This window comes from Sorex fumeus, unplaced genomic scaffold, assembly GCF_029834395.1.
Source record: "Sorex fumeus unplaced genomic scaffold, SorFum_2.1 ptg000009l, whole genome shotgun sequence".
NCBI lineage: Eukaryota > Metazoa > Chordata > Mammalia > Eulipotyphla > Soricidae > Sorex > Sorex fumeus.
Window position 1 is genome coordinate 17,246,055 of NW_026606066.1, and position 14,802 is coordinate 17,260,856.

Sequence of the window (14,802 nt, forward strand, 5' to 3'; positions counted from 1 at the left end):
TTGGGCACTTTACTGGTGATTGGGTGCAGTCACTTTATACATCAATATCATAAACTATAACACTACTGTTATTCCCTGTGCCATAATAAAACAAAAAATTAAAAATTATGTAATATTACAGACAAAACCTAAATATGCAGTATTTGTTATTCTTTGATAGTGAGGCTTTTAACTTTGGTATATTTAATCATGGTACCATGTTTACTGAGATAGCAGATTTCCTCAATATTTGAGAAAAAACAAATCTATGTAAATATGGAGTCTGGTTTAGCTATAAAATTGAGACATTAAACAGGTATAACCAGTCTCATATTGCTGAATATATAGGCTTAAAGGAGGTAGAGGTTTCAAAGCCAGTTCAACGCTATGTAAAACCATGAAAATAAAGAAGTCTATAAAGGTGAAGTAAAGAAGGAAGGAACATTAAGCCTAGTCTGCATAAAATCATATAAAGTTTGAATTGAAAGATGAGTCTGTAAAAGATCAAGAGAAGGAACCAGGATAGGAAGAATTTGAGAAAAATCTATCAGCAGGGGGACTAAGGAAAGGGACTTTTTCAAGGATTGGGTGTTTATTAGCACCTGTGTTGCTGAAATAGCTAGTAGGAAGTATCTTAAAAGTTTTCTTTCATGTGGTTTCTTTCACAACATCAGACATGTAGTAGAGATGTCAGTAATTCTGACCTAAGCCAGCCAATAAATGGTGATGTGTAAGAAGGCAGATTAAACAGTGGAGTCAAAGTGAATAAGGTTTTATGCTAAGGTCTTTAAAAAGTGCTTGTGACCACTCACCAAGCAAGTGGAAACAAAAATAAATAAATGGTACTACATCAAACTAATAAGCTTCTGCACCTTAAAAGAAACAGTGACCAGAATACAGAGAGAGCCCACAGTACAGAAAAGAATATTTAGCCAATATCCATCTGATAAGGGATTAATATCCAGGATATACAAGACACTAGTAGAATTGTACAAGAAACAAACCTCTAGTCCCATCAAATTGGGGAGAAGAAACAAACAGAAGCTTCCTCAAAAAAAGAAATACAAGTGTCCAAAAAGACACATGAAAAAGTGCTCTCTACATTGCTAATCATCAGGGAGATGCAAATCAAAACAACAATGAGATATCATCTCACACCACAGAGAATGACACACATTCAAAAGAACAAAAGCAACCTGTGTCAGTGTGGATGTGGGGAGAAGAATGCTCCTCCACTGTTGGTGGGAATGCTGATTGGTCCAGCTTTTATGGAAAATTAAATAATTGTCCAAAAACTAGAATTCCTTTAAAAACTAGAAACTGATCTTTCAAATGACCCCACAATATCATTTCTGGAAATATACCCCAAAGGGTGCCAAAAAGCACAGTAGAAATGACATCAGCACCTGTATGTTCATTGCAGCACTGTTCCCAATAGCCAGAATCTGGAAACTACCCAAGTGCCTGAGAACAGATGACTGATTAAAGAAACTTTGGTACATCTACACAGTGGAATACTATGGAGCTGTTAGGAGAGAGGAAATAATGAAATTTGCTTATAAGTGGATGGTCATGGAGAGTATCATGCTAAGTGAAATAAGTTAGAAAGAGAGGGACAGATATAGAATGACTGCACTCATTTGTGGAACATAAAATAACATGAGACTGACACCCAAGGACAGTAGGCCAGGAGTATTCCTCCATAGTTAGAAGCCTGTCTCATGAGCTGCGAGAGAAGGCAGCTGGAATAGAGAAGTAATCACTAAGTCAATGATGGTTGGAGGAATCATTCGGGATGAGAGATTTGTGTTGAAAGTAGATAAAGGACCAAATGTGATAGCCTCTCAGTATCTATATTACAAACCATAAATGCCCAAAGGTAGAGAGAGTGTATGGAAGAAATTGTCTACCACAGAGGCAAGGGGAGGGTTGGAAAGGTGAGGGGTGGTGGATACTGGGGACATTGGTGGTGGAAAATGTGCACTGGTAGAGGGATGGGTTTTCGATCATTGTATGGCTGAAACTCAATCATGAAAGCTCTTAACCATCTCACAGTGATTCAATAAAAAAATAGTAATAATAATAAAATTTAAAAAAATAAAAGGCTTTTTTTTTAATTATAGAAAGTCCAAGTTACATGTTAAAGCAACCTATCCTAAGTGTTTGTAAAAAAAAAATTACATCCTTTTGGAAAGAAAATGCCTTAATCAAAAATTATTTGGTTCTGCAGTTTAAATATATTTTTAGTCAATTCCATTTGTTTGTATTTTATCTTAAATAATGTCCAAATCTAAATGTGAACCTTTCTACAAGTTTCTTCCAAGTCATTTTTTTTAATAGGTGAGATTTGATTTTAAGTTTGACTTGACAGAGTCAGTTATATGTGGAATTCAGAGCGAACAACATCCTAAAACATATTTACTCAAAGTCCATGTTCTTAAGAGTTGTTTTGTCAGCTGGTCTCGGCTTTCTCAATGGCGATATCAAGATGATGGGAGATCTTTTTAGTGCCCCAACATGCTCTTAGGCCTTTTGTTATTCTCTCACTACATCTCCTCTCTACTTTCATGTCCAAATTTTTCTACGCAAAACATAGTTTCCTGTATGTCACTTACTTTTTGTTAGAAGCTTTCAAGACTAACCTCCCTAAACAAAGAGGTTACAATGACAAGTCGTTCTCCAAAAATTGTTTATGCCTGTTAAAAATCATTTCTTGTGCCATCAAAATTACCATCATCTTCCTATTTTCTCTGGCTCTAATTACTTTTGTCTGCTTTTCTTTCTTCTTTTTTTTTTTTTTTTTGGTTTTTGGGTTACACCTGGTGATGAACAGGGGCTACTCCTGGCTCATGCACTCAGGAATTACTCCTGGTGGTGCTCAGGGGACCATATGGGATGCTGGGAATCGAACCCGGGTTGGCCGCGTGGAAGGCAAACACCCTACCCACTGTGCTAAAGTTTTTTTGGGTTTTTTGTTTATTTTTGTAAAAAGAGCTTCTTAAGCAAGCAGAATCCACTGTTTGACCAAAACCACATTTAGTAGTGAAGATCTATTATTACTAAAAATCACCTGTCACCTAGCAGTTTTTCATCTTCCATTTATGCACCAGCTCATTTTCTGTATTGCTCTGGTGGAGTCAGTTATTTATATTTTTTATCCTGTTAATCACTGTTACTTGAGAGAAGATAGAAATATAAGAATACAAAATTTCACTTTGTATCCTTAATATGTAAGAGGAAGAAAAAAGCATGTACATGAAGGATCGGGTGGATGTAGGCATCCTTTATACTATAGCCATGACCACATCCTTCATAAAAGTGTGAATCATATTAATGCCAACACGTCAACAGAGAAAACAATCAATTCATCCTAAACCTTATTGAAAATGGTATTGATAGCAGAAGTTAGTTAAATTGAAATAAAATATAAATCAAAAGTAACTCACATTTTTTAATCCATTTTAATACTGTACTAACTCTGAAGGCATGTAACATTCTCATATTTAATTTTATATTAGATTTACACACGCACACTCACACATTCAAAACCCTTTATCAGAGGAATCAGGAATGATAATGCTAACCTTTCCTCAATAATTTTTCTTGACTCATGCTTTCAGATCAAAGTAAGCAATTACATACAAAATATGGGATCCACAATAATAAATTTAGATATTCAATGAAGTAAAAGATGCAAATAACAAAGACAAGCACAAGTAGGTCAATTTATGAGACTCTACTATTTAAAATATTACATTATATGATATTGTTGATTTGAGTTGGGTGCAAAACACGTTTTAATTCAGAACAGAAAGTTCTTTGATAAGTCAGAAACAAATCAGAAATACTCAAGTCAATTCTGAAAGGGGCAAGCATGTTTATCACTTGCCTTTCCATTTGGAGTCGGTATGTCCTCCAAGATAGCAGATCAATATTTTAAACCAGATTTACACTTTAAGTTTTAGAAGTTTAAAAGTTAAGTTTGAATTGGCTAAAAATAAATTTAATAATTTAAAAATTCCACCAATATAGTTCTTTTATTACCAACAAATGATTTGCATATGTTTTCAGAAGCCTTGCTTAAAATATACCGTCTTTAAAATTAAAGTATTTAAAGTGTCTAAAACATTTTCTCTCAACTTTCTCAAAATGTCGTCTAAGTCAATTAGAAGATATGAACAATATTTTTGTATGCTTTGAATGTATATCTCAGATATTTTGTTTTTTCTTATTTTTTTCCTTTTAATACAATGAGTATTTTCCGACAGAGTAAGAAAACAGAATCATAGAATTCCAAATGATATTAGAACTACAAGGTAGGTTACTTTCTCAAGCTTAAAAAATCTTTGGCTTCCATATTGATGTTGTCGTAAATACTCAAAAATTAAAAAAAAAAAAAGAAAAAAATATAAATTTAAAAAAGAAAAAGAAAAAAGTGTACGTGTTGGGGAGGAGGGAGGCAAAGAGAATAATGCAGATTGACCTGTTAGTATCTTTCTAGATTTTGAATCTTTGAATTTATCAATTTAGATCAGGTGAGTCATCCAATTGTAAAAGAATATGAACATAGAAAGAGAAAGAGCTGTCTGGAAGTTGCAGCATGGGATAAAATTTGAACTGTTAAGGAGACAACACTACACAGTTAATATGATGTGCTCAAAGGCAGCATGTGCAAATTACATAAGTTCCCCCTATATTTTGACCATTTTCTTAAAAACAACTGGTTCCAGTCAATTATTAAATGAGTGAAAAAATGTAATGAATACTGTACCACTAAAAATAGGTACAATACCAGTGTAAATATTACTGTGAATTAATAATTTAATAATGTAATAAAAGTCATCCTGAAAAAAAATCAGTATGTGTCAAAATAGGTTTGTTGCTACTTCAAAATGTGATTTGATTTTAAGGTTATGACAAACTCAGAAAAAATATAATTTAAGATAGTTTTTAACTTATTACTAAGTTATAGGTAGCTACTTGTAATTGGGAACTCAAATATTTATCACTTCTTAAGTTACAAAAACATTATGTAACTGAAATCTGGTCTGCAAATAATTCATTCTGAATCTTTACTTTTCTCATTACTTCGTGATTGAGAATTCCAATGACTTGAAAGACAAAAAATGTTTAAAATTTGCTTATCTGAAGAAAATAACATATTAATGTAAAATCACACAAGAATACACCACATCATTTTTTTGAGTTTTAATTTTAACTAATAAATTTTAAAGATGAAAGTAATAGCAATCCAAATCTTTGCTTCTATGCAATGCTCAAATCATATTTTGTAACTTGTAGGTAAAACACGTTCTTTTCACTATGGCAATATTTATTTGTGATCATTCTTTTTTGTTTCTCTTAAGTCTTTTTCTTTCAACAGTTTAACAAGTCACTTTTGGCTTTGCTAAAGAGCAATTCGGGCACAATAATGTTTCAGCTTGCAAGGAAGAACGCCCTTATTGAGCTGATAGAACTCCACCAGCTGGATTAGATCTGTAAATCTGGTATGGCCTTCATCTAGGGTGTGGAACATTTCACCATCATCTTCTACCTGAAGAAAGAAAACAGTAAACCTGTAAGAAGGTCAAAATCTCAAAAGAACAATCTATGGAATATTGTGTCTTTATACAGCATACCTGACAAGTTTAGAAAAGTGAAGGCTAGGGAGAAGAATGATAACACACTTATCTCTTTTAGTGTAAATCACTTTGTATTTAAAAGAAATATCTTATTCTAAGAAAAGCAGTGACTTTACTTCTCTCTCTCAATTCTAGTGTAGTTAGAATGGTCTATTTTCAATCAATAACAGTGATATATTTGTGCTAGTCAGTGTAAAGTAATAATTTAATATTCTACAGAACATTTTTTTTATTTTTTTATATTTAAACTTGTATAGAACTTAACTCTTAATATAATCCACTAAACACTTTAGCACTGAAAATAAATATTCAGGGGCTAAAGTGATAGCACAGCAGGTCGGACTTTTGCCTTGCACTTGGCAGACATAGGTTCGATTCCCAACATCCCATATGATCCCCCAAGAACTGCCAGGAGCCAGGAGTAACCCATATGCATCACTAGGTGTGACTCAAAAAAGCAAAAATAGGGGCTGGAGTGATGGCACAGCGGGTGGGGCGTTTGCCTTGCATGCAGCTGACCCGGGTTCGATTCCCAGCATCTCATATGGTCCCCTGAGCACTGCCAGGAGTAATTCCTGAGTGTAGAGCCAGGAATATCCCCTGTGCATTGCTGGATGTGACCCCCCCAAAAAAAGCAAAAATAAATAAATAAATATTCACTAATTCGTATTGATGATCTGATATTGACACAATCAATAATTTTACTGCTAGAATGATAGTTATCTATTTTGTGGGAGGGGAAAAAGATTATCATTAAATAATTGTATTTTCCAGGGATGGTTTACATAATCAATTAAAAAGGGGACTTTACATGCGTATTAGATCATTCTAAAGGGAAAAAAATAAACCATCTGAAATTAAACACTAGCCAATTCAGGTATTGCATTTCCTGATACTATTATGAACTTCTATTCTATACTAGCACCTTATCCCCTTGTTCCTTTGTATGTACAAATCACAGAGATATATGAACATATATAAATGAGCAGCACACAGAAAGAGAATAGTAGACAACTTTAAATAGAATAACTTTAATGTTCTTTAACTTAACATACCTACATATCTATCTATAATAACTGCAAAATATTTTGAGATAATAGGAAAATCATTTTTTAAAGAACTATTGGAAGAGTCTGAGAACCATAGTGAGAAAGAGTCTTCAGTGGCCTTTTAACTATCACTGATGAGGAGTCTCTGCGATATTGCTATATCACATTTCATAGTACAGCAAAATTTAATTTTAACAATTCCTGCATTTCTGATATTAATTTTTGCAAAACTTCACTCTAGTCAAAACCAAAGACTCCTAAATTGTACTTAAGGAAAGAACCAAAGTAAATCAAACCTTCCAACAGCTTATGCTTTAAGATAATTTCTATTATATGAGTGTGAAATCATAAATTACTTACGGGTATAATTTGAAAGTGCTTTATTTTTTGTCCATGACTCATTGACAGTACAAAAGTTTTGGGGTTACTCTGACTATCCCGAACCAAGAAAACACTAAGGAGAGAGAAAGAATTTTAATATGCTTCCACATATACTCATGGACATCCTAGGAACGCAACAAATACATCCAGAAAAATTATTCATAAATATCATCAGAGAATTTCTTTGTTCTCTAAACACTGATGAGGCCATTCAACATGTAAACAAAATAGTATAAAGCAATCCTACACATGAAACTGATGTTACTGCTAACATAATGTTATTAGCATAAATATACAGTCCCCTTGTCAAATTATTTACTAAGAATAGCAAATATAATGCTAAGCAGGTATTAATAATTAGCACTGTGCCCTTTTTTCCATCTGGGATAACCATATTTCCATAAGTCTTTTGAGGATAATGAGAAACTAGTACATAGATATTCTTACTCTGATTCATGCTATTAGGTTTTAATAAGAAAAGTATTCAAACTGAAATAATTTCTAAACTACCTTTTACCCTGGATTCACCTTTTCCTTTTTATTCAGATTCCTACTGTTATATATGTAACAGAAATTAAGAAATAAATACTAAAACAAATCAGTCCTGAAATAAGGTAAAGGTAAAGGTAAAGGCCCTCCCGTTGATCGTCGATTTTGCTCGAGCGGGCCCAGTAACATCTCCATTGGAGACTTTGTTGTTACTGTGTTTGGCATATCGAATACTCTCGGTAGCTTGCCAGGCTCTCCGAGAGGGGCGGAGGAATCGAACTCGGGTCGGCCATGTTGGCCGCTTGTAAGGCGAATGCCCTACCGCTGTGCTATCGCTCCAGCCCTGAAATAATTTATTTAAATGCTTGAGTAAATGTTTTAAGTAAAAGAAACACCTAAATAACATACATTTTAACTCTGAAGAACACAGTCAAAAAGTTTCAAAAATGTTATGCTACAAAAATGAGACATGGACTAATATCTTAAGAGAAAAAGACTCCCAGGCGTGGATTCTAATTTGCGGGCAAAACTGCAAAATTAACTTCCTACGAATTGTTCGGAAACAGAATGCACAATCTCCACTTGACTCAAATAATAATTTCACTGTGCCTGTGAAAAGCTTTAGACAACTAAATTTGAGTCATCGCAGATATCTAATTAGATTAGCCATTTCATTTTCACAGTGTGAAATTCCAACATTCCAACACTGAGAAACATTACAAAAAGGAATTTCATTGGTAAACTAAGGTGCAATGCTCTCCTCATTCCCATAGAACACCACCACCACCTAGTGGACTAACTGTAGTCATCACATTCGTCCAAAAGAATAACACCACCCTCACATTTATTTTATATAAAAAATAAAGATACTGCCATTGTTCACACAATTATTTACAAAAACTGTGCTCAAAAATGAACTATATAATAAAATTATTTTGACAATTGTTTGTAATTTTGTGGGATATCATCACATTGCAATTCTACAGACTGTTCAAATTTGTATCTAAAAGGATTCTGCTGTGAAACACTGACTCTCACATTATAATTCTATGAATTGTTCAAATTTGTATATAAGAAAATTCTGTGCTGACTCCTTTTCTTTCTTTTACTGTCACACCCAACAGTGCTCAGGACTAACTGTGCACTCAGGGGTCACTTCTGGCAGGGATTTTGGAGACTGACTTTACGTAGTACTGGCGACAGAGCCCTGGCTGGCCACATGCAAGGCAAGAACCCTACCCACTCTTCTATTGCTCCAGCCCAATGATGAGTTTCTATTCATAATCTTTTCTATAAAAATGCATTTTAATCTAAATGTAAATAAAAATTAACTTGAAATCTTATTATAATCTTAAGCTAACCCTGAGATAAGCAATCCCTGTTCCACTTGTTTAAATAAATGCTAGCTTCATTTCTTCACCCAAACCTCAAAACAACTTTACTTTGTATTGCATTTTACTTTTGTTTTGGGGCCACAGCTGGTGGTGATCAGGGGTTACTCCCGGATCTGCACTGAGGAATTACTCCTGATAGTGCTCACGGGACCCTATGCTGAGGATTGAACCTAGGTCAGCCATGTGCAAGGCAAATATCTTACCCACTGTAATATCACTCTGGCGCTCTATATTGCATTTGAGTAGAGAATTTAGCTAGTATTAGCAATATTATATAAAATACTAATTTGAGAACAAATCCGAACAGTTCTTCAGATAATTCAATTCTCTCAATTTGTTCATAAGGCATTTAATATTTCTCTTTTATTTTCTATGACTGAAGTGATAGCACAAGGGCTGGAGTGATAGCACAATGGTAGGGTGTTTGCCTGGTGCGAGGCTGGCCTGACCGAACCGGGTTCGATTCCTCCGCCCTTCTCAGAGAGCCCAGCAGGCTACTGAGAGTATCTCGCCTGCACGCAGAGGCTGGCAAGCTACCCACAACGTATTCAATATGCTAAACAGAGTAACAGGTCTCAAAATGGAGACATTACTGGGCCCGCTTGAGCAAATGGATAAACAATGAAGGACAGTGCTACAGTGCTATTTTCTATGGCACTTTACTAAAAGACAGGAGAAACAGTTAAGAAGTATTATTTTCATAGGTTTCTGTTAGTTATATGGAAATTTTAAAGAAAGAGAACTTTTAAGAAAGATGAGGTTGCAAACATGAAAAATAAAATAGTCAAAATAGAAGAACAGTGGGGTGGAGGCCACACTGAATCACTGGTGGACAGATGCTGACAAGTTGTTGGGTTTGGAGTTGGGACACTGTATGCTTACAACTCTATCATTAACAACTTTGTAAATCGCTGTTCCTAAAGAAAACTATGTAAGAAATATTTAAGAACCATTCTTTAGTTAATACTGTACTAAACTTAAGAATATATAACATGTAAGACAATGTCATGACATACTTTGGAATCATATGTTCAAATTCCATACTTACAAATTCATTTTTCAAATCAAAATATTACAACACAAAACAGTTCAGTTTCCCAGCCCTACCCCCCCATCAATTAGTATTTGAATTGCTAGTTTGGTCACAGAAAGGGTATTGTTGGTAATTACTAAGAGCGGAACATTCTATACAGCTCTTTCTTTATGTAAAAATACCAACTGTACACTATGTAAGGACAGCACTGCAATACAATCACCCTCAAAGGAAAACATACATCCCTTCTGTTTATGATAAACTGAAGTCAAAATTCTTTGTGTGTGTTAAGTAAGAAATTGCTGATCACGAGAAAAATCAAAATCATTATCCCTCCAAATTAAACTTACCCATCTACAAGTCCTTGCTGAATAATTAACCGTTGAGCTTCATCTCTAGAAATTTTGTGGTGAAACCATGGTTGGGATCGGTGGATAGCTGAAGAAACAAAAGGGAACAATACAAAGTTTTGCTTGAAATGCAATATAATTGCCTGTACTTTCCACTGGAATCACACAGTGGCTATACCCAAGTGTGCATCCGTCCATTCAGTCATAGAGAACACGCACAGACATACCCATATTTGTGGCAGAACTCTGTGAAGAGGCTGTGGGGCTACCATGAGTACCCAGGCGTAAACATCCTTTTTTCTGTACAAGGAAGGGGGGAATACACGTAAACTTTTGGGGTGACTGACATTTAAAATTATAAGTATGTGAAGAATGCGAAGCTATCTGTACCCTCCAAGCAAGTCCTTCTTCAACTGCAACTGAAAGGGCTTCGGTGGGATTTTCTATGACTCTGCTTTTCTGGCCCGAGAAGTCCATTGCAACCAGGGAATTCTCTGATATACTTCTCTGGAAATAAACATATATTTTATGATGAAATTATTGTTGAAAATTATTTCAGTGTATTGCTTGCAATGTGGTATTTTCATTCTAGAATGCGATGCCTAAGATGGCTGGAAAGAATATTTTTTTAAATTATAAGAGAAAATGATGCTATAAAAATTTGGTTAGATAAGTAATATAACTTTATTAAGGTCATTGGATTAAGTATTGAATAAAGTAATAAAAGCTTTCAAAGTTATCATGTATTTCTCCTCATTCTATCATCTACATTCTCTATAAAATGAAAAACACCAACTTAGAAATAATGCTTCCTGTGGTTAAAAAAGATTCACAACTTCTGATGTGACCTTTCTATTATGCTTTGGGATTCATCATTTATCCTTTAAATTGGAAACCATCTAGTTTACAAAGCAGCAGTTTTAGAAGATTCAATCAAGATAAATAAAGGCTATATTTCTTTATCACTTCTTTAGGAAGAAACAGTATCATTTTATAATGGAACAAACTACAGTCTATAGTTGAAATACTTTTCATACTAGCATCATCTTATAAATGAAACAATAGTTAAAATAATTCATGATCGTAAAATTTATATAACAATGCAAATATTTATATTTTTCATGAATATGACAAAATTAGAGTTAAAAATGTGTGCGAATGACAAAACAGCTAATATAAAAGGAAAACATCTTAAAACATTCAACAATAACAAGTTTAAACAAGAAAAAAATAAGTGATAGGTCACATTTTATCAATAACAGTTTGTATTTATGAATCCCGATGGGTGAAAATACAGCCTAAGACTGGGCCTTATTTTTATTTTTCTTGCCTAGGGATTTACTTTGCTACTATCACTTAAAACATATGCCACTTAACAATGAGTCGTACATCCTTAAAAAAAAAAGGGCAAAATCTCCAGTTAACTCTCATTCAGTTTATAAGAATTAAAAACTCTAGAGAAAAGAAAAGTCAAACAACAAATGGAAAATGCTTTTAAAATACATGTAAACATTGAGTTTATCCCCCACTAGTGAAGACTGGAGCAAAACAAACAAAATACAGTTCAAGTAGAAAGGCAGTTCTAGTGTAAAGTAGGGGCCAAGCTGCAGCCAGAGGCTCATGGTTTAAGACCAATTTCTATTCCTACATACGGATTCCGTAATCCCTAGATGGATACAACATGTTATAGCCAAATTAAAGCTTAAAACAAAACCTTTCTTACACTTACACACACACACACACACACACACACACACACACACACACACACACAAGCACCACACATTCACTTTATTAGCATTCTTTATTTTCTTTTCAGACCATGCCTTAGTGGTACACAATCTTATTACTGCTCATCTTTATTTCTGGAGATCCAGCATGCAATCTTTCATTTGTTACAGGAGCCTTTATAACTGACAGCTGCTCTTTCCTGACAGATGCTGTGTCTGTAATCTCTATTTGCTGTCACACCTTACTTTGCCCTTCTCACCCCATGATCTTCTGTGCCGGGCTGTGGACCAGTTGGATATACTTTTGCTTCGCTGACATTAATGAAAAGCCTCCACCTGCCCAAACCACGGAGTAACTAATCTCAATCATAATGATAGCTTTATCCTTATAATATCTCTACTATCACATGCCGAGATGGGCTCTGTTTATCACAAGGCCCCGATAACGCAAAAATACTGTTAGGGAAGAAAAATAAACATAACGAGTTATTCCTGTTCTCTTGCCTTCCCCAGCACCCATTCTTTTTTGCTTTGCCTACAAAATAAAAGTACTGAAGATAAAATAAGATCTCAAGTACCATAATTACTTTATATAAGTAGGGACACTATAATACAAACAATATTTTCACTTGTTACATTAACGACACTGGAGGAAACATGGGAATATACTAAATATTTTCTGCTGAATGGCAGGTGGTGGATGAAAAATTAATAGTTTACCTTTGGTGGACAAAGAAATGTAAGTGAAGCAGAATCCGATTTGAACTCCAAAGGTCATTTACAGCTCAATTTCTTTCACATAGGAAAGTGATAACATTCAGAATCAGTGACTTTCTCAATATTTGTCCCCTTTTATAGCTCTTTCTTCTGGTGGGGTAAACAGGGAAAACTTAAAAAAGGGGGGGGGGAGGGGAAGTCCCTGCTTTTAATGGCATGCCCCTCTTGTTTAGGAACAAGAGGCCTTCAGTACACTCTGGATTATCCAGGTCACCTGAGATAAGATCCATCATTCTTAGTGAGGCTCAACATAAAATGTTTCCCAGGCAGTTTGGCAAGGTGGCCTCTAGTAACTATGCAAAGTCACCCCCATTTCAAAGATCTAGATAAATAGCAAGAGGTCACAAAATCTCCTCTGATACTGTTCTCTCATGTGCTTCTCACCAAGTCACAGGACACAAGAGCTGACAGTAGTTCTGGAGATTATGAAAACATCATACTTTATACTGCAGGACACCAGTGACTTGTCTAAGGACATACAGAATTTATAATAAAATCAGTGACAGTAAAATCAGTGCTTTTCTGTATCACAGACTGAGAGATACAACAAAGAAATTGCAGTTCAAAATGTCTAATTGAGGGTCAAAAGTGAGAAGCAACACGAATTTGAAAACATGTATTTTCTTATTCCCTTAGTCTCAAGGCCAATATAACAGACCCACTGTTAAGGGAATTCTTGGCTTATTTTAATCTTGGTGGGTTTTTTTTGTTGTTGTTTGTTTGTTTTGGGGACCACACCCAGCTGTACTCAGGACTTACTCCTGGCAGGGCTTGGGGGACTATGTGGGATACCAGGCACTAAATCCTGGTCAGTCATGTACAAATTAAGCACCCGACCTGCTGCACTATTTCTCCAGCTTTTTTTATTTACTTTGTAGGTTTGAATTCACACCAGGCAGTGTTCAGAAGGATGTTCCTGACTCTGGTCAGATGGGAACCAAGGGAACCCTCGCTTTGCTCAGGGAAACGTATGATGCTGAAGATTTGAATCAAGGTTTGCCACATGCAATTCAAGCACAATACTTCTTTTACTACCTCTCTGACTCTAATTTGTAAAAGATCAAAATGTTTTCATTACTTTTTCCATATTCATTTACTACCAGGGAAAACAAGTAATAATGACAACGGCATAGCATCTCACACCAGTGAGAATGGCCTCAAAAGGATTGGAAACAATTTCAGAGGGGAATGTGGTGAAATGGAATACCCATTTACTGTTGCTGGAAATGTCATCTGGTTCAATCTCTATGGAAAACTGTGATAGTTCTCAGAAGAGTAAAAAGAGAGCCTCCAGATGACCCAGCAATTCTACATCTGAGCATCTACCACTCTTCTCCCACCAAATACAAAAATATTAATTCACAAAGAAATGTGTACTTATATATTTATTGCAGCATTAAGCACAATAGCCAAGATAAGGAAACAACTGGAATTCCAATGAAGTTGCAGGGTATATGCACAACAGAATACTATATAGCTATGAGAAAAGATAACATTGTGATATTGCTGTAACTTCAATGACACTGAAATGTATCCTGTTAAGTAAAATAAGTCAGAGGGAGAAAAACAAATGTCAGATGATTTCAATCATCTGTGAAATATAAAGAAACAAAACAAGAAAACAGATAGGTTAGCGATAGCACAGCAGTAGGGCGTTTGCCTTGCACACTGCCGGCCCAGCCGACCCAGGTTTGATTTCTCCGTCCCTCTCGGAGAGTCCAGCAAGCTACCGAGAGTATTCCGCCCGCACAGCAAAGCCTGGCAAGCTACCTGTGACGTATTCTATATGCCAATCACAGTAACAAGAAGTCTCACAATGGAGACATTACTGGGTCCGCTTGAGCAAATCGATGAACAACTGGAGGACAGTGCTACTACTACAGACTGAGGACTAACCCTTGAGCTTAGATTACAAAATTGAAAGTACCAAGCAGTGTAAAGAGGGAATAAGGGGTTATCAAGAGGTAGACTAGAAGTA

The 14,802-nt window shown here is 35.2% G+C and overlaps 1 protein-coding gene across 2 annotated transcripts in view; it reads right to left on the reverse strand.

Moving 5' to 3' along the window:
- Window positions 1-5,172: 5,172 nt before the first annotated feature.
- Window positions 5,173-14,802, reverse strand: part of GRB14 (growth factor receptor bound protein 14) — a 172,832-nt gene continuing 163,202 nt past the window's right edge. For both annotated transcript variants that reach the window (XM_056110377.1, XM_056110378.1), the window contains 5 exons: window positions 10,708-10,824; window positions 10,545-10,617; window positions 10,318-10,405; window positions 7,031-7,124; window positions 5,173-5,533 (listed from right to left, as the gene is read on the reverse strand). In XM_056110377.1, coding sequence (XP_055966352.1) covers window positions 5,387-5,533; window positions 7,031-7,124; window positions 10,318-10,405; window positions 10,545-10,617; window positions 10,708-10,824 — 519 coding nt within the window. In that variant the 3' untranslated portion in view covers window positions 5,173-5,386. The remainder of the gene's footprint in view (window positions 5,534-7,030; window positions 7,125-10,317; window positions 10,406-10,544; window positions 10,618-10,707; window positions 10,825-14,802) is intronic.